At 43.2% G+C, this 20,826-nt stretch overlaps 1 protein-coding gene across 1 annotated transcript; it reads left to right on the top strand.

Annotated features, from left to right (window-relative positions):
* Positions 1 to 49: 49 nt before the first annotated feature.
* Positions 50 to 18,973, top strand: znhit6 (zinc finger HIT-type containing 6). Its single transcript, XM_058410477.1, has 10 exons — positions 50 to 259; positions 708 to 773; positions 976 to 1,082; positions 1,209 to 1,297; positions 1,518 to 1,621; positions 10,833 to 10,898; positions 11,111 to 11,191; positions 12,822 to 12,902; positions 17,459 to 17,583; positions 18,345 to 18,973. The coding sequence occupies exons 1-10, from the start codon at positions 165 to 167 to the stop codon at positions 18,587 to 18,589; spliced, it is 1,059 nt and encodes a 352-aa protein (XP_058266460.1). The 5' UTR covers positions 50 to 164; the 3' UTR covers positions 18,590 to 18,973.
* The last annotated feature ends 1,853 nt before the right edge of the window (positions 18,974 to 20,826 follow it).

The raw sequence follows: 20,826 nt of genomic DNA on the forward strand, positions 1-20,826 counted from the left end.
GCATTAAACGGACCAGTCTGCTTTCCTGCAACAGGACAAGTGTCGTAAACTGTCGCTGCGAACAGAAATACGGCAGCGGTCGGCGCACGTGCCGCGGAAGTAAAAGCAAGCTCTGTGAGATTTACAGCGAATAGGTTGACTAGTGGAGTTTTACGGATTATAAAATGTTTGACGCGATGGCGTTTTTACACAATAAACCCGACATGGACGTGCCGGAAGAGGAGCGGAGAGGACAGAAGCGGAAAATATCGCTGACGAGGTAAAAAAAAAAAGTGTTTGACAGCGGCATCATTCCATGTATTCCGGATCATTCAGCTTCTAACTTTTATATTGTGATCAATATTGCGAGCTATAATATAAATAATATGATGTTAAAATGATCTCATTTGAATATTAAACGCGGTCACAACAATGGGGGGGGGGAGAATGTTCTATAATTGTGGTTTAAGTTTATAATCTTTTGCGGATGCGCCACTATTCTGGTTGCTACGGTGACGTGAGTGACGTCTCCACTGTCCAATCAGGGACGCAAAAGACAATCCCTGAGCATTAGGCGGGATTAATAGCACTACTAATGGAGGAAAGACAACAGATTTGTACTTTGTGTTTACATCCTTTCCAGTGCCCTTGCACCATTTACACCTAAAACTCTTCATCACCCTGAGAACATCTCTCACTGATCTCCTGCTGTGTGTTCTCCTTTACAGCTGTGATGTGTGTGAAGCCGAGGAGGCCAAGTACCGCTGTCCCAACTGCCTGAAGTGCTCCTGCAGGTCAGAGAACCTGAAACAATCCCAGAGAAACTGAAACACTGATAAATCACTACTTTGTAGAAGTTATGAATCATGTGATTTGCTAAATGTTTTATATTACAAATATAAAGTAGCACTGGTGGTCTGATTTTTTGCAAAAGAAGACCAGGTTAAGTGAGATGTGAAGGATCTGTACTGAATTGTCCCTGTGTGCTTGCTGTAGTCTGCCATGTGTGAAGCAGCACAAGCTCCGGACAGGGTGTAGCGGCGTTCGGGATCGCACCGCCTTCGTGCCTCTGTCTCACTTCAGCGACCTCCATCTGCTCAGTGGTGACTGTTCATACCTTCACACTCTGCTTTAATCACTGTGGAGAGAATGTTCATACAGCAGTCAGGATCCTTATCTACGTCCAACACAGTAAGGAGTGAATTTTACAGGCCATGTGTTCTGTGTAGATTACAGGTTTCTGGAGGAGACGGGGCGCGTCACTGACAGACCCAGCAGAGACATACTGCTACACACTCGAACACGCCACAGTTACAGTGTAAGTGTGTGTATATACACGTGTGTGTTATTTTGTGTATACGTGTGTGTGTTTGTTAGTTTGAGTGTGTATACGTGTGTATGCGTCTGTGCTTTTGTGTGTTAGTGTGTGTGTGTTTTATTTAGTATTTGTGCTCATGTGTCTGCTTTAGCATATTATTGTGTGTGTTAGTGTATTTCTTAGTGTAACATTAACAGATTCTCTGGCTCCTGTTGTTCAGGCGATGTTATTGTTGAGGAACGCGAAGGCAGCAAAGGTGAATCTGAAGATCCTGCCGAAGTCGTTCAGCCGGCGCAGAGAGAACACGTCCATCTACAACAAAACGTACGACTCGCACAAAATCAACTCTTTTTCACTCGTTTAGCCGAGAGTTTTTTTATCTTAAAGTGATGAAAGCTGAAGCCCCACCCACACCTGTACAGATATGCTTATTAACATCAATTACATTCTCTGTTTTTGAAAATATGTAACATAATAATATAATATTACAAAATAAGATAGCATTCCTCTAACACAAGAAAAACACAAAACTTATTACAAAAAATTATTACAAAGAATTATTATTAGTTTGTCACATTTAATGTTGTGTAATTTCTGTGACATCACTTCCTGTTCTCACAGCAGCTATTAAGCAGTCGTTCTTCCTCTCCTTGTCTCTTTATTCTCTCTCTTCATTGTGGCTTGTTGTGTTAGTGAGAAACTGTACAGCCTAAGCTCAGGTACACGCTGGACAGGTGAGGAGACGCTGTGATGGAGGGCAGATTGTGTAGTAAATCATCTCTGTGAAGTCTCCTAACACACCTAGCAGTCATTTTTTTTTTTCTGACGCTTCATGACAGAACAAACAGAGAGACGTGGAATAAACCAGATGAAGAAATGAGTCAGCTGAGCTGTAGTCATCCCTCTGTTTACTCAGGAGGTTCGGCTCACTGAGGATGAAGGACTTTATTTTATAAATGTTTGACTTGGCAAGAAAGATTTTATAGCAGCGACCTGAAACGAGTGAAACAGGTCACGGCTGATGAGCGACTTTCCAGAAATCTTGTGTCGTGTTTCTTCAATTTTCTGAGAAATGAGATGGGTTTTTTCTGTCATTAATTGAGTTGAGGAGAAAGAAATGTTCAGAGAGAACGACAGCATGAGAAGGAGTGAGAAAGTAAAAGAAGAGAAGAGATTCAGGCTCGGATCACATGGTGGCGCTCTTGTTTAGAAGCTAAAACACTTCTGTGCTCCAGATCTCGCGCTCCAGCTTCTCCAGCACACATGGAGGAACCACCTCAGCTGCCTGACTGAGTCCAGACCCAGATGGTAGAAGCTCCTAAATCCCAACGTCTCAGAGCAGGAGAACTTCACACCAGGTTCTACACTTTGAGGCAGATCTAGAAACGTCCTGACGGAACCTGCAGCACACAGCACCACTGTGGTGTACCTAAATACCCCAGGCTCCTGTCCGTGTAAGGATGCCAGGACATCAGATGTCGGAATTTTGTAGAATGGTTATAGTTTTAAAGGCTGGGTGAAAGAATGCAAAGTTATGGAATAGTTCAGAGCTAGAATATGGTGACTAAAAATACTTAAGTTATAGAATGGTACTGTGGAAGACCAAACTCTGGAATTCCAGAATATCAACAATTTGTGGTACTGTGGAAGACCAGACTCTGGAATTCCAGAATATCAACAATTTGTGGTACTGTAGAAGGCCAAATTCTGGAATATCCGAAAACCGGATAAAACGTGTTATAAGATTCTGGAATGTCGACTTGGGCAGTTTGGGCAATATCAAGCTCTACAACTTGACATGAATTTCAGGAATGCTGAGTTGTAAAATCTTAGAACATCAGGAATTCCAGAACTATGTTGGGTTGGGATTTTTGGAATCTCGTAACATCAATTTCTGGAATGTATAGAAAGAATGTTAGAATAGCAAATTCTGGAATTTCCAAATTCAAGATCCTTTTTGTGCAGTGCTACAATTTGAGGGCTTTTTGCTCCTTTGTAGATGTTGGTTGGTGATTTTGGTGAGAAGGCTGTGGAAGGTTCTGGATTCTGTGTGACTCTGACTGGAAGTTGTTCCGTCAGTGTGGCCGTAGAAATGGAAAACACGCCACACCTCATCAAACAAGTGCAGCACAGGATAAAACACAAAGACGGCATTCATGTCTGAAAGTGTGACTCTCGGTGGTTGTGTGTGTGTGTGAGAATGTTTTTGTTAGTGTGTATGCATTAAATAAAGCTGTTGTGGAACGCAGACAGACCCACAGATGCTCAGCAGGGAGTGACGCACAGCTGGAGACACACCAGTGATGTCACACACACACTTGAGTCTGAAGTTTTCTTGCTAATAACTCTTTCACACGTGTGGGGTTAGCTGTAAATGTTCCATGAACATTTGGACAGGGTTATGGGCGAGCATGAGCCCGATACACAATGCTGGGAAAGTCGGTATTCTGATGACGTAGATGTCCACTAATTTGTCCTTATAGAAAGTTTTAATCCAGCTGCTTTAAATCTGAAGCGAAGCAAACCAGCTGTTAGAGAAGATGAGTGTTAGACGATGTCTGGAAAGTGTTGAAGCTGTTGATTCAGAATCCAGTCCAAGCACAGAGCTGTTAAAGCACAATCCACTTCACCTCTAGTGACCAGTCATGAGGAACTGCTCCAGTAGCCAGCAGGAAGTCAGAGGTGTCGCACAACAGGAAGGTGACAGTCATTTTAATAAGATTACGCTGAGAAGAGCAGATGAGCTCACAATTTGGCACGACTGTCCTCTTAGCTTTTGGAAACTCCTTCCTGAGGTCTTTTCAGCTTTTGAAACACTGTCCTCTCTACAGTTTTGCTCTCAGCTTTGGTACAAAGTGACTTTGGAGACAACATTCTCTTAAGTTCCTTTTGAATGATGTTCCTGTCTACTTCTGGTGTGACCAGACTCTCTACTTGGACATGACCGTCCTTTTGACGTTGGTACAGCAGGGGTCTTTACATTTGGCTCTGTTCTGGCATGCTCTTAACCTTTTATACAGTTACCCTGATTCTGGTAGGATCTTCCTCCTGACTTTGGTGTGACCAGCCTCTCAACATTTGGTTGTAGCTGTCCTCTCGACTCTGGCATGGCTGTTCTCTCCACTTTAGTAGCGCAGTGCTCTGGACTTTGGTACGAATGTTTCATGGCTGTTCCACTCATTTGGAATCTCTGCTCTCACCCTTTGGTAGAACTGTACTGTAGATTTTGGTCCAGCTGTGCTCCTGAATTTTGGTACGGTTGTTCTCTCAACATCTGGTGTGACTGCCATTTCAGCTTCTGGTAAAACCATCCTCTTTGGTCCAACTGTTGTCTGACTATTGCATGACTGTGGTATTAAATTTTGGTACAACAATGCGAAAAGTTTTCCTCAGCCTCTGGTATGACTTTTGTAATGTTGATGTATTCGTTCTCTCAAATTTTGGTAAGAGAACTGCCCTCTTACCACTGGACTGGCCAGATGATCATCCTCTCCATATCTGGTATAACTGGGCTCCATCGTCTTAACTTCTGGAAAATGCCCTCGCATCTTTGGAATGGTGGAAAGTAGATCATGCCTTAGACTTTTCAGAGGAATACTGCCAGGTTGCTGACCTGAGGTAGAAAAGGCTTAACACACTTCTGCTCTCAAACTTTGCCTTGACCACTTTTGACTTTCTGGCCCAATACCCTGGTCCTGATGTTAGAAACCAATCCTAGTTTAGTTTTGTAGGCCTGAACTCCTGGAGCTAGCCGTGAGGAACCCGGTGGTGTCAAACGGCACGAAGCCACACAATGTGTACTTTTGAGAAACCAAGAATGAGTCAAAGGGCAGCCATAACCGCACATGCACAGGGACATGTGCTATTGAATAACACAAACAAAGGCTTCCAAAAAAATTTCAAGAAGCTGTTCTGTTCATCATTTTCCTAAGAGTCGTCCCAAAATAGCTCTGGCATGCGGAGCTCAGAACCACTTCTCCCAGATCCGGAGTGTGCTAACAGTCATCACTGCTAATGTTCTCAGGTGAAAATCCTCTTCATGCAGAGCGCTAAATGATCTTTTCAGTGGCGAGTCCACATGTGGAATGTGGCCAAGATCAGGATTTGGTGTGCAGCAAACAGAGGCGAGAGAGAGAGACAGAGGTGTAGGGTGGCTCGCAGCAGGCAGGAAGCAGTTTCACAATGTACTGAGTACATTATATAAAAAGCAGATGTGAGCTGCACAGTGGCTGCAGATGCTTCTACACATAATCTCTCATTTTCTCTCTCTCTCTCTCTCTCTCTCTCTCTGACTTCTGCTCAATGTTTGTTGTTTTTTAGAGGCTTTTAAAGAATCCCTTGCTTTCTGCTTTATATTAAAGTGCAACTGCAGTGTTTAATATTTTGTCTTGTTGTATTCTCTAGTGCAGCATTGCATCTCTGCAGTCTGTGTGTTTGTGTTGATCTAGGTTAAAGTTAGCTAGCACACAAGAATGTTCCTAAGACCCTAACAAGAAAATCCAAGCAAGCAAAATCCTAATATTAGCACAAATCCATCATTTTCTTCAGAACAGGTCCCATCCACTTATTTTCTATTGGCTCATTTGTCCAAGGGTTGTGAACTTTCACCCGTCAGAAGTTCACCTAGTTGTAAAGCAGATGGTTTTTTTTTTTTTTTTTCTGTGTCCTGTGGCCAGATTTTAATTGCATTTGCTTTGACTGCTGTTTTTATCTGAGACAGCAGGAGAAATTTAGCTGTCTCCCATATTGTCTTGGCAACAGGTCATAATTCATAAATTCTCTGCTTGTGTGAACTAGCGAAACCTACCACCATAACTTACAGCACCAATACATCAATCCTGTCGGAAGCAGACCTGCTAGCAATCTGGGGTTGCTAATTAAACAAATCGTCATCCTTATCATTTAATCCAGACATAAAGCCTCACTTCTTTTATCATCAGTTTAAGAAATTGGTGAAAATTTCCTCTCTTAGTGTTCCAGTTCATCCCAAAGGTGTTCGGTGGGGTTGAGTCAGAGTCAGGGCTCTATGCAGGACACTCCAGTTCTTCACTCCAACCTTCACTTCCACATCATGTCTTCATGGAGCTCAGGGGCTTTGTGCAGAGGGACGGTGTCATGCTGGAACAAGGTTCGAGTTCCAGTGAAGGGTAAACGCCAGATTGATCTCTCCTCCTACAAGCCCAGGCATTGTTAAAAATGTTAGATTTCTCTCCACCTCTCTGCTAAATCATCTTGACTGTTTGGTGCCCCCCCCCATCCGTCACTCAGGAGTCCAGACAGAGCTGCCTCGTGATCATGAGACACTCAGCAGGAAAATTACACAGACGAAGATGTCAGCAGCTTTAAATCATCTCAATGCCCTTTATTCTCACTCCAGTTGGACATGTGGAGGATCTGGTGGGCCGGTTTCATCTCTCTGTGCTTTTGTCTGACTTTTTTGCCATCGTTGTCCCGATATTTATACTGTCTAAGCCTCATAACGCAATGTTTCCAATTTTGACTGGAGATCATATCAAAGCAGCACCATAAAGCACCGTTCTCTTTACTTATCATAACAATGTTTGGCTGACTGACTTCTTCCCTGGATGAAGCAACTCTTTTCCCTGGAAGGAGACTTTTCGTGTATTTGCAAGATCGGACTCTTATTTCCAGCTTCCTGTGTCTGGTGTGTTAACACGACACACAACCACACAGAGATTGAAATAACGTTACTGTACAGTTGCATTGAGAAGGTGGCTGTGTGATCAGGCAGAGTTTATGGTGGCACTTGCACAAACTCCGCCCTGATTCCAAGGCAACACTCGGACATCTGTTTTCCGAGAACAGGAATACAGCATCGCTTGTTTTCTTCTCGCCAACATCTGTGTAGAGGCATAAAGTGTAACTTCAGCTCTCTCTTACACTTCCCCAAATGAGTGAGTTGAAGGTAACATGTAGCATTAGCGTAGATATCCACCACTTTAATACTGTAACCCATTGTAAAGGTTATCCCCTTGTCCAAAAACCACGTAACACTGGCGCTGTTTGTGAGTTACGTAATGAGCGTTTCTTGGTGCGTTTGTGTGATTTGGATGAGATTAGGGAGCATTGCGTCCAGCACTAATACAGTGTACGATTGTCTTCTGTAGTCAGCGCGTCCTTCAGCTGGATCATAACGTCCTCATGTCTTGAACATGCACACAAACTCAGACACACAGCAAGGGCTGGGTGGTGCTTTTTTCCTGTATTTGTTGGAGGAATGAGATTAGCTAGCGATCACTCCCACTGCACTGTTTTTCATTTCTTTTCTTTTCTTTTCCTTCATCATTCCATCTTTTCTCAGCGTCAGTCACTAAACCTGGTTATACACACAGCAGATTGAGTGAGTGAAACGGCACGGACCAGGAAAGAGTGGTGGACACTTCTGTCTCTCAATCTTTTTATCTCCCTAGCTTTGGGATGTTTTAGCACCTTAAAGATAAAGTGTGGAGCAGACACTAGGGTTAGGGATCTGGTTCAGTGTCCTCTGAATAATTACTGATTCCAACTTTTGGTTAAGGTCTACACTTTCTGTCCCTGCTGCATCTCCCAAAATATCAAAAGTTCTAATCCAGAATCGTGTGTTTAGAGATTTAAGTCTTAAAACTCTAGGTATTAAGTATTAATTATATGTAATACATCTGTATTTAAGACACTAGTTGACGGTGCGTTAGCTGTGCTTGGGTTTCCACGGCAACAAAACCATAGACACGGACAGCACATGAGATTTTATTTGCTAGTTAATGAGTTAATCCACTTCTATATTAAAAGATGTTGTCATGTTTGTGGTAATTTCAGAGCTGTTGTTGTATCAAAGGGAGTCTGACCCATGACTCGGTCACTCCCTGGTTCTGCTCCGTCGGAGTGGTGCAGCAGCTGTTGGTCAACATATTCATGTGCAGGCAAAGAAATGTTCTACCTTTTTTTTAATCACTGGAACTTCACACCTCCTCCGCCATTGTTCAGGCAACACTCACGACCCTAAAACGGCCATAAAACACTTTCAGCTCTCTCCCTCAACAACCTTAACTCAGTATCTGTAACGTGGCCCCGCCCACTATTACCCCATATCTATAAAATACTCATTCTTCTGCTCTTATTGTGTCATGTTTGTGGTTCTGAGATGGAAAACCTGATTACGAAACCCATGTTTGTTGCTCTGAGTCACATGTCAGACAGTTGTTTTTATTGGAGTCTTTCTCCTGCTTGCCAGCTTCCTGTTTCAGGGATATGTCTGTGCTGGAATGAGCGCTTTCACAACCCAAGCTATTAGAAATCTCCTTTTTAAAGCTTTCCTCTGCTTCATTATGGCATTATGGGTAGATTTACTAATATTTTCACGTCCCTCCAAGGAAAACCACTCCAGAGTCTTTAACGGCTGGAAGGTTTGATGTTATTTTCTAAAGTCTACACCCCTAACATACCTAACGTTCGGCCTTTTATTTCAACCCTGTGAATATTTGAGTGATGGAGTGGCTGTGCGTCCTCACCTGGCCCTCCGACACCCGCCAGCGTCTTTTTGCCAAACCTCTTTTTCCACTCGAGGAGGGGGGAAAGAAACATAGTTTCCATTCGACAGCGGCGCAGAACAATGCAGTTTCACCTCGGTGAGAAGGCTAGCTCCAACACACGCTCACACACCTTTACCCTGGAGTCACAGCCAAGCCTGAACACACTCATAAATCCCAGAGGAATGCTGGAATACCTTCACACATCCACGGGGGGAATCCCTGCCCGTTCAGCGTTTGATCTAAAAATCTCATAACTGTTTCCAGTACTGTTCCTGTAGCTGCTTTTACTTTTATATTTATTCATTTGGTGCATGTTTTAAGTCTAAACACAGAGTCCCAGGTGTTAGAACCTGTTTCATCTCTGACTGCTTTATAATCTTGGTGTTGATCTTACAGATCCAGGGAGCATTAGTGTCCAGCAGGTTTACTGGGTGGGCTGATGGACACAATAAACACTTATTGTGGTCGAACCTGACACAGAGTCACTGTTGCTGTGCCTTAGGTGATTACTTTCTCCTAACAGCATATCCTGAAGTCTCTTACTCTTCTAATACCACAGCAGATCACTAAAGAGTCCAGGCTTTAATTCGTCTTCTCTGTACATCTGTGTTTATAAGCTCTGTGCTGCTCTGTACTCGAAACGTCTCGGAACAGTTCTCTGTACCGCAACTAGGCAACGTTTTCAAGAAGGACGGGTTCCACTCGGATATGGATGGTGTTAGTCGATGTCTGTGGGCAGGTGTGGAGAAGTTGAAGGCATGCTGTAATATCTCGGAAAATTCCACTCTCAACACTTCAGATAATCAACTTTCAAATGAACTCATGACTAGGGTTTTACTTAGATGATCAGTGTGCTTCTTACATTACCCACAATGCTATTCTACTTGCTAATAGAGGTGCAGCGGGATTTGGCACTCACTTCATCTCTGTTTAAGAGAGCGATGCGGTGATGCTGCAGTCCTGTAGTCTCTCCAGCTGTGTCTGAGTGTTTTTGTTTTTCTGAGCTAACAGCAAATCCTTATCATTACTCATGTCTGAGTGTTTTTTTTTTTTCTCCCGTTAAACTCCATCGCTAAAAATATCACTGTCCTCCTGTGAGAGCAGCGTGCGACATACAACCAATAACTCCTCACAGGAATAACAGAAATACAGCACCAACCAACAAGTAAGCACTAAACACATCTCATATATCTCGTCATACACACACTGCATGTGTCTCAGCGTGGAAGTTTCATTCCTAACCGCATTGTTGTTGTGTATTGTGTTTTCCGTCCGGACTGACCTCACTCACACCACATGTTTATATAAAGCCTAAAACTTCAGCTTTCTTCCTCGCCATGACGGTTGACCCGTGAGGTTTCACTATAGTTCATGGTATAATCCATCCAGAGCGCAAGGTAGGCGAGTCGCCGGGACTCAGTGCGTCACTCTGTGCTGTGTGATGACGCAGGGTTTCTTTACCACAGGGAGAGCTGAGGTCTGGTGTGGGCTGAAAGACAGAGCTCAGTTCTGACATAACCTCTGTAGCTGAGATCAGATCAGCGCTGGTCCACTGAACCCTGAAACTGAAGTTCAACTCAAGAACAGATGCTTTAGTAGATCTTATGCTGACTTGTTGACTTATTCTCTGTTTCCTCTAAACTTTATCCACAACCTACAGGAGCTGGGAGATGTGATGATCCATCAGCACTGGCATTTAAAGAATTAAAAAAAACTAAAAGAAGTGAATTACAGACTGACTGGAAGCAGCTGATTTAATGCAAAAATGTTGTACTTCAAATGTATAAAATGTAACAGTTTTATAGACTTGTAAGAAATTGGAAGAAACATTTTTATAAAATATTATTAAAAAAAAATAGCCGTAGTTTTGTACTCATTCTAAAAAAAAATCAGTTATGATGTGTGAATTTTTAAAGAAAATATATATCATGAATTAGAAATATACGTTATATTTTAATGAATGAATGTTGTTCAGACTAGTAAGTGTCCCTCCTTCTGTCCTCTAGAGAGAGGAAGCTGTACTGGCACCTGAAGCTGGTCTTCCCTCAGAGCAGTGCGGAATACACCGACAGGTACCACATGACCTCTGACCCTCTCCCTTTCTGATCTCTCCATCATTTCACCCTCTTATCTGCTCTATATCGGAGGTCTAATCTGAGCTTGATTAGTTTTTAAAAACAATGCCTGTACATCATCATTACCAACATTACCATCATTTCCAACAGATATGCAAATACTTCATTACAAGCCTCAGTTGTTGCTTTGCTCTCTTCTTTCTCCTTAGAGTTCCAGAAGACCGAGTTCTGGAGAAGATCCTGAGTGACTACGTCCACCCGACTGAATCGGATCCAGTCAAAAGGCAGAAGTAAGATCCTAAAAAAAAAGTCACCCAAAGTTTTATTTAAGGATAAATTGGATATTGCTGTGGAGGATCAACAAATTAAAAAAAAATCATTAGATAACAGAAAAAGCAGTAAAAGTGCCACAAACCACAAGAACTACGTTGTATGGAGCTCATTTGCATATTCGTAGCTGATTGGCTGTCATATGTTGTGACGTATGAATACTTGCCTGTCACTTGTACAACACTGTCGGGTAAGTTCTTCAGTTCAGGTTTAAACATCATGAAGGTCTTGTGGTCAGCTTGTGAGCTCTAGCTTTGCTGATGTGGTGCTTGATGAAGTGTGGAGCTAAACACAGCTACAGCTTCATTTTTAGTATGCGAAGAACATTACTGAGCCTCTTCTGCTCCTGATTTAGCTACAGCTTTAAACCTCCTTTGGTTAAACCTCAGAAATGCAAAAAGGAAAAAAAAAAGAAAAAAGATGTGATTGAAGACATTTGGGATGAAGGCAACACACATCTCTGTCATCACTCCTGTGCATGTGTGTCTTTAGTCCTCCCTGCGATTGATGGTGTCCTCATAACAAAGAGATGGAAAGAGAGACAAATATAGCTCAGAGACGGGTTTAGCGCTGCTGCAGAAGCCATTAGCTGAACAATGCGATCCAGTCCAAACCGCAAACTTTCTATTAATGTTCTCTCTGGGCGCACGTTACATAACGTGGAGCGAGAGCACAGCGCACATACCGTACCCTCAGCAGCGTTCCACCGAGCCTCCGCTTGTCAGGAGCGTCCCGCTGTTCCACCTGTCCACCAGGGGCTCTGGCTGGAACACCTCGAGATTCCTCCCGTATGATCCATCAGGAAATGCCTGGGGAGAAGAGCGTCTCAGCCCGACAGAGAGACGGGCAGAAAGAGGACAGATGGGTGAAGCTGAAGCTGATGGACTAGAGGGAAAGTGATGAGGAAGAACATCAGTCCTGCCTGTCCTTATCTCTCGCTCCATCCGTCTGTCTCTGGGGTCTCTGTTACTACACAAGTCCTCTGTTTACTCACATGATGATGTAATCAGTTTATTAATTTATTGTTTATTGTAGACAATCTCTCTCTCTCACTCCCTCTCTATTTCTGTCTATTTTCCCTTTTTTCCTTCCTCTCAGAGTTTGATGGTGATATGAAATGACCCCAAACTTTGCTCCAAGGTAGAAAACGAGTCCCAGAACCCCACCAGATGTTAACTCCATGTCTTCAGGCGTTCTCTTCTTCTTATCAGCACTCGCGCTGTAACCCCATTCCCAAAACACCATACATATTTTGGCGGCTGAACATTTGGTTTTTGGTTGAAATGTTCTCTTTAAGCCACGCGGCTGTGTTATTGTTTGCTCTGGCAGGAGAACAGTTGAGTCTCTTTTTATTCTGAGCATGCTGGTTATTTTTAAGCCTCATTCTTCATGCAGGTCTCGTCCTGAACCCTCATACTTGGTTCATCATAAGCATATGCGTTATAAAACCCGTATTCCTAGATTGCTTATGAGCTGTAATTTACACGGCTCCAGCGTCAGCTTATAAACAGTCACGGCCTCTGATCCTAAATCAGGGTTTTGTGCGAAGTATATATATTTATTTGTTTGTTTGTTTTTCTTCTTTTGCAGCTTGAAGGCGTATGTTGTCACTCCGCTTGATCAGCTTGGCGTGTTTATGAAGTCGGAGCAGAGGCTACCCAACTCTCTGAAGTAAGTCAGTCTGGACAATCTGGTCACTCTGAACAATTAGACTTTCAGACACTTCCTCAACCATGATGCACCTGGCCAAAGTAAATATGCTGGAGCGTCATTAACTCTGCTGTTATTGAGCTGCCGAGTTCCAAACCTGCTGGGCTCCACGTCCACATGCCCGTGTTTTGATTTGGTCTGCCAGCAGAAAAGTCTGATCTGTGAAGAACAAAGCCCTGCTGTTATTCCGTGCACTCCGTAATTTTTAACCTTCGCTCCTTCCTCAAAAGTGCAGCCTCTCTGTTTTTTTTTTTGTTTTTTTTTCTTTTGTTTGTTTGTTTTTATGTTTTATAAAAGTACTGGCTGTGCATTGGTTTGTGCAGTGACTGACAGCTGGTTGCCGTGATGATGACAGTGGCTCCACCCCTTCTGCATAACGATCCGTACCATCAGCAGCACCCCGTGGGGTTCAAAGTAACTCGAGTGTAATAACAGGAAATTGGCAGAACGCATGCTAGCACTCATTCCAAACACATGTACAATGTCTTTTCCTTCATTCCTTGGTTTTTTTTTCCCCCTTTGCTCATTTTCTCATTTACGGAGGCCAGCAGCCACAGGGGGCATGTTCCCGAGCACTCGTCCTGCTGCTGTCAGCAGTTTAGGTGTCCAGTACGACTAATGAAGGAGAGAGATGATGATAAATAATTCTCTTTGGGGTAGAGGATTTGCAGCGCACACACACACACCTCCCCCGCAGGACATGGTCTTTTTTACTCCAACAGTTTGATTATGACAGCGGCCCAAATGGGTCAGTGCCAGAGAATCGTTAGCTCACGTCAGGGCCTGCGTCAGTGACGGAGACTCGATACAGTGAGTACACCAGAGAACGAGAGAGGGGTTACAGAGGAGTTTCAGGGAGGAAGAATTATGACGGCTGAAGGAGCTGGCAGGGTGAGGATGTCATGACGATATCTATACAGTGCTCAGCGTAAATGAGTGCACCCCCTTTGAAAAGTAACATTTTAAGCAGTATCTCAATGAACACAAAATGTTCACAAGACTAAGTTTTATATAACATCTGTTTAACTTGAAAATAAGGTTAATAATACAACTTAGAGAACAAAATTTTTACTCAAATTAGGGTGATGCAAAAATGTCTAGCATACAGTTGACTATAAAAGGCCGTTACTTAAAGAAAACCACTTCCCATTTCATGCTGTCAGCAATGTCACCACATGGAATAGAAATGTCACAAGACCTGAGAAAGGAAATAATTTCTTTACACCAGAAAGGTGAAGGCTACAAGAAGATCAGTAAAGCTTTACTTATCAGTTGGAATACTGTAGCAAAAGTGGTACAAAAATCTCACAGAGACGTGCAGGTCGTCCAGAGAAGTTAACACCTCGACAGGAGCGTCTTCTGATGAGAAGCGTTGAAGAAAATCGGCATGCAAGTTCACTGCAGTTAGCTAAAGAAGTAGAAAGCCAAACTGGGGTAACTCTTTCCCGTGCCGCAATACTGCGTACACAGCAGAGGAATGGCATGCACGGGTGATGTCCACGAAAGAAGCCTCTCCTAAAGCCCAGGCACAAAAAAGCCCACCTAGAGTTTGCCAGGGCCCATGCTGACAAAGATGAAGACTACTGGGACTCTATACTCTGGAGTGATGAGACCAAGATAAATGTTTTTGGAACTGATGGCTTCAAAACTGTACAGCGTCTCAAAGGTGCGGAATACAAAGAAAAATGCATGGTGCCTACAGTGAAACATGGTGGTGGTAGTGTCCTTATGTGGGGCTGCATGAGTGCTGCTGGTGTCGGGGAGCTGCATTTCATTGATGGCATCATGAATTCACAGATCTACTGCTCTATACTGACAGAGAAGATGCTACCATCACTCCGTGCCCTTGGTCGTCGTGCACTTTTCCAACATGGCAATGATCCTAAACACACAGCTAAGGCTACTGTTGGATTTCTGAAGAAGAACAGGGTGAAAGTGATTCAGTGGCTCCTGATCTGAACCCAATCGAACACCTATGGGGAATTCTGAAGAAACAAGTTGAGCATCACTCTCCATCCAGCATCCAGTCTCTAAAAGAGGTCATTATTGAAAAATGGAAAAAGATAGATGATGCAAAATGTCGCCAACTTGTTCATCCCATGCCTAGAAGACTTGTCATTAAAAATCATGGAGGCCATACTAAGTACTAGATGTAGTAGTTTTTGTTGTGGGGTGTACTCATTTTTGCATCACTCTAATTTGAGTAAAATTGAAAAATGTGTAAGTTATTATTATTAACCTTACTTTCATCACACACCTCAACAGCTGTTCACAGGACAGGAGTCTGTTGCTGCAGTTTTCTCTCACAGCGTTGACCAGTTCTGCACTCTGATTGGTCAGAAGGTTAATTCTCTATTCCAACAGCGCAGCAGCGAAGGTTTATTTATGATTAATGCCTTTCTTCTCTTTATTTGTTAGCGTTTTTATAGTAACCACAAGTTCACATAGACTCAACAGATTTTTTTTCATTGTTGATATGGTGTAATTGATGTCACATGGATGGCATGAGTCTCCAGCATCAGAGCTTTGTGACAGTCCTAGAATAAAGCTGGACAGAGGAGTTTAAACTTCTTTGTAGTTTTTTCAGAAAAATGACATGCAGAGATTTAATTTTTTGTGTCTTATTGACTTGAAGAGAAAATAAAGCATGACTGGTGAGGGAACGAGCGTTTATAGCTGCTATAACTGAAGTGACAACAGGAACCAACTCGATTCACAGACACTCCACAACATAAATATCCAGAAACATTTGCTGACATTCCGCAGTGTTAAATGCTCAATATTAAATTTGTCTCAATCTTTATTCAGGAGAAAAAAAATTCAGCTTTGGGACAGTAACAGGTCTGTTCTTTTCCCGTTCGGTGTGAAGTAACTGTTGGGATTTGAGTAGTGACCAGTGGAAAATAAACACAGATGTAGGCTCATTGATTACATTTTTGGTAATGGGGAATGTGTTCATTTTCCTCAGAATCATGATGAACTGACCCCCACGTGTCATTTTTGAAACGTTTGGGAAACTGACTGTCATCAGGTCACTCTGTGTCGAGCCTGAACAGAGCGGCTCTTTCGTTCTCAACACACACACAGAGTTTCATATCTGTGCTCTTACTGGAAAAGTGTATCTAGGTTGTAAGGTCTTTCACCACAGCCAGCTTTGTTTGTTTACTGTGTAGTTGATTTTGATTTTCCATTTAATTCTTTTTCTATAAAAGTTTTCTCTCTCTCTCCCTCACACACACACACACACACACACACAGAGCTGAAGTACAGCTGCCCTTCCTCAGAAAAACACGCGCGCGCGCGCACACAGAGAAAGAAATGCAGCAGGAGGTGGTGAAAAAATATATTAAAAAAAAAAGCATAAAGCCTGATCCTGCTAAACGCCCGTTTTCCACCGGCACAGACGCACCACAGCATTCAGGCAGCGTTTCCTGGCCCGAGGAGAACATAGCTGTGGTCACGGGCTCGCTAACTCACCGACGCACACACACTGAATGCCAGCCGTGTCCTGGCAGCACTTTTAAATGATCACTTATCACTGCTGTTTTCCAGAAGTTTTAAAGTTCTTATGAATGCTGGAGCTTATAGCTGCTGTGAAATCTCCAGACAGGCATTCACCTCCTGTTCATCCCCACGTCCCTCCTGCTGCTGCGTCGCCCTGGGAGCCATTTACAGAATCACCGGCCAGAGAGACCCCAACCGTTACGTGGTTATGTCATGCTGCTGAACAGCTTACAAACCAAAGCGAAAGACTGTACCATCCAACATCAGACCCACATGCTTGTCTGCCCACTCAGAGGAGGATGGAGATGCAATCGATTTTAGATAATTGTTCTGAACCTGTAGAGTGTAGTGAACACACCCCTCACCAACCTTCTCATGCCCCCCAGCCTGCTCACATGTACACCGTTGCCTTGGTGCTTAACTGAACCTGACCTCTGGTCTCTGATGCATTTAACAAGACAGGAACCGAACCAGATTAGACCCCATCACCTCAACACTAATCTTCACCCTGAGTTTCAGTTTCATGCAGTGGAACCCATCAGCTTCCTGCAGATCTTCCTGCTGCTCTTTCACTTACATCCAGTGTGTCTGCTGTTTTCCTAATTTTCTGACTATTTTGATTCTGGATTTTTCCATCTGTAAATGACAGAAGTGAAGCTCATCCCTTGATTTAGTTCATCTGTGTGAAACGAGGACTAACGAGCAACTTTATATCTAGCGCAAACATCGTGTATTTTTTTATTTAGTTGAATGAGCCATTTAATATGTATAGCACGGTCACAGCGGAGCTTTACTAACACAGCTGTTGATTATTTTCCTCTAACACCATGACCAATATTCTTTTATTCCACTTGCACTACAGCAATTACAGTTTATTAGTAGTATTGTTTTAATAACCCCAATAACATCAAAACAGGCAGAGCTTCATAAAGAAAGGATGGATGGATGGATGGATGGAATGAATTGTGGGCTGAAGTCACATTCTTCTCCTCTGTGGGTTTCTTCTTCTGCAGGTACCATGAGCTGGACTTGAAGAAAAGCCTCAGAGAGAACCTGATGTTCAAAACGGTGGTGGAATACCCAGAGCTCCACGTGGCTGTTAAAGAGCACTGTGAGGAATATCGCTCTCATGTCTCAGGTACAGCTCAACCCCAGGAACGACTTGTACTGCCCGGGTGTGTTCAGCCAGCGTTTGTCCTGTCTCTCATCCCCACGTTACTCATCGAAATGTCAACTAAACACACTCCCAATGCTCTCAGGAGACGAATCCTGGCACCGCTAATGGGCTAAAAAGTGTCATCGTCCAAACACGCTTTCTTTCAGGGACACAGTCCAGGCCTTATTTCTGACTAGAAACAGGAGTGGCGTAATTCAGGGCCGTATTAAACCGTTAATATCTCCATTAGCCTCTGTCTACGAGGACGACACCCTGAGCAGGGAGATAAAGCAAGCTACTGTTAGCACTAAGTGTGAGGAGGAGAGGAAGGGGAGGAGACGTGAGGCCTATGATGAAGATCAATCATGCAGCCTTTTAGTTGTTTAATATATTAGTTTTCACATGTCTAAATAGGAGGTCTGCAATCAGGCAAACGTAGGTTCAAGAAATGGATTCGGTACTTACTAGTCAATTTTGGTGAGAAAATGAATCGAAAGTGAATCAACTCGCCTGCAGGAAGTGAATCAAAAGCATTCTGTGCTTTGGGTATTGTAGATATGAGTTCACAGAGCTGTAGTGCTGCAGAAACACCATGAGTTCTGTAGATTTAAGAAAATTAAAACTCATTCATGTCATCATTGGTTACATCTGGATATTTTTTCTTCTTGGTTAGTGTAATTAAGATGTGATTGTATTTGTTCCAGATAAAAGCATTATCTCACCACATCCTTCTTCCTCATCAGAACCTCAAGGAGCTCCAGAGAACCATAAACACACCACGAGAACAGAAAAGGAAACAACAGAACAACCTGAGCTGGAGGAAGGAGAGATCCAGAGCGAGGAAGAGGAGGATAACTGTGTGCAGGAGGAGGAGGATGGTGATATAAAAATACCGGATATTGAAAGTCATCTTGGTGACCTTGATGGTCCTACAGTCCAGAATGCAGTGATGTCCTCATGCCTTGATGTTGAACATGCAGAACAATGACTCCATAGAAGCAACTGCCACTCCTCTTCCTCTTCTTCATGGAGATGCTGAAGGTAGACGATGAAAGGATTAAATCTTTATGTGGAGTCCCTGTGTATGAGCAGTTACTATGGAAACGATAACGGATTAAAACGTGTTAATCCTGAATAAACCTGTGATTTGCGTTGAGGTCTGAGCGGCTGTTATAGAAAATGAGTCCGAACTTTCTGACCAATCAGATTTGAGAATTCAGCAGCGCTGTGGTATGAAAGATGTTTCCTGGTTTAAGAGAATAAACAGCTGTCAGGCCATGAGCAGGATCAGGGTTCTAGGGTGTTGTAGAATCATGTAAAAGATGTTTGTAAGAAATAAACAGTTGTGTTATTAAATGTGCAGAAAACTGAACGTCATTTCTGGGGTTTTCATTTTAAAAAGGGGGCGTGGCATGTCTCAGTTCTCTGGTGTGTGTGTGTGTGTGTGTGTGTTTGGAAGTATTTGTTATTTTTTTCGGGATAAAGTACAGTCTGCGATTGTTCATCCTCACTAGTGAAATGTGTACAGTTTATAAGCAGTCATTACTCCTACTGACACCACATCACTGTGGTGTGTGTGTGTGTGTGTGTGTTCTTAACACCTGTAGACATGTTCACTGTAGTTGTAGTCTTTCACACAGACAGCCTTCATCAGTGGCTCTTTGATGTGTGATTGCGATGCTACGTTTTCCAGCCTCCTGCTGGGACGGGAGCCGATGACCTCATGGCTCACCACTGAGCTTCCTTTTACTGCGGTAAAAAACGCGACCTGTCGCTGTGTGCGTCCGTCTGTCTGTCCGTCTGTCTCTTCATTTATTTAAAAGGTCTCGCAGTAATTTGTCTCTCCCACTTCCTGTCTGTCTTTTCATGTTTTTTTCTCTGAACAGGTTTTGTCCTGTGACCTTTTTCATGGAGACAAAACTTTAATGCAAACAACCTCAAATTTTGAAAGATTTAATGAAACCTGCAGATCCCAGCCAGGGCTTGTCCAGCAGCTCCGTAGCTGCTCCAGAATTTGGCTCGGAGTTTTCTAACGGCAGGCGTGAGTAACGACTGGGGCTTTAAAGCTCTAAACGTGTGTACGTCATGTTCAAGGCTCACGCTGAGCTTGATTGGATTTTAATGAAGCAGCTACCACACTGCCAAAAGCTTAGCAGCGGAACTCTATCTAGCATTACGATTTTGAATGGCCAAGTTCCATGTAGCATTACGGACTGGGAGCGTTAGCATTAAGCCTGATCATTTCCTTCCACTCATCTTCCCACCAAATCCTCTCTTACACAGTGCCAGTGTTCTTCTCACGCCAGAGTTTTAGCTTTAAGTTAACAAACCGCAGGTTTCTGGCTGGACAAGCTGATAGCAACCTGACTGTTTGTGGTTTTAGCCAAGGTAAATTCCCAGTTTGTGTTTCATTTGCTCTAGGAATTAGCGCAGGATTGATTTGGTCCTCTTCTGTGGGATGATTCTCTCTGATTGGGAAGAGCTGTCCATATCCACTTCAAATGGATTCCATTAAAACACTGAAACATTCAATGCACAGTTCATCAGCTGTTACTGCACAACACACTGCCCTGGACCCATGTTTACTGAATAATACTCTGTCCAGTCTTACTGGATCAAATGTTGACTTATTGGCCGATGTGTTACTTTAACTGATGGACAGAATTCTGCTTTAGTCCACTCTCATTGGTAAGTGAGTTCCTCATTGGTCATTATGTTCCTTTAGTCCACTCTCATTGGTCAGTAAGTTCATTTTGTCCACTCTAATTGGTCATTGAGTTCCTTATTGGTCAGTGAGTTCTTTTTGTTCCTGCCACATTTCTCCTTTTCTCATATGGCTGTTTATTAGTTCACTCTCATTGGCCAACGAGTTCCTTTAGTCTACCGTCACTGGTCAGTGCATTCCTCATTGGTCATTGTGTTACTTTAGCCTATTCTCATTGGCCAGTGAGTTCCTTTAATCCATTCTCATTGGCCAATGTGTTCCTTTAGTCTACTCTCATTGGTCAGTGTTGTTTTCTTGCAGTAGACGGCTTCCCTAATCTGCTTTTATTAGCCAACGCTCTGCCCCCAGTCCACTCTTACTAGACAGTAGTGTTTCCATATCGAATCTTTCTGGACAGAACTAGTGCACTCTGATTGGACAGAATTCATCCTCGGTCCGAATTCTGGCGGTTCCTCTGCCTTGGTGTACACATTTTGGAACTCTTGCTGCCTGTATCCAAC

This window comes from Hemibagrus wyckioides, linkage group LG15, assembly GCF_019097595.1.
Source record: "Hemibagrus wyckioides isolate EC202008001 linkage group LG15, SWU_Hwy_1.0, whole genome shotgun sequence".
NCBI lineage: Eukaryota > Metazoa > Chordata > Actinopteri > Siluriformes > Bagridae > Hemibagrus > Hemibagrus wyckioides.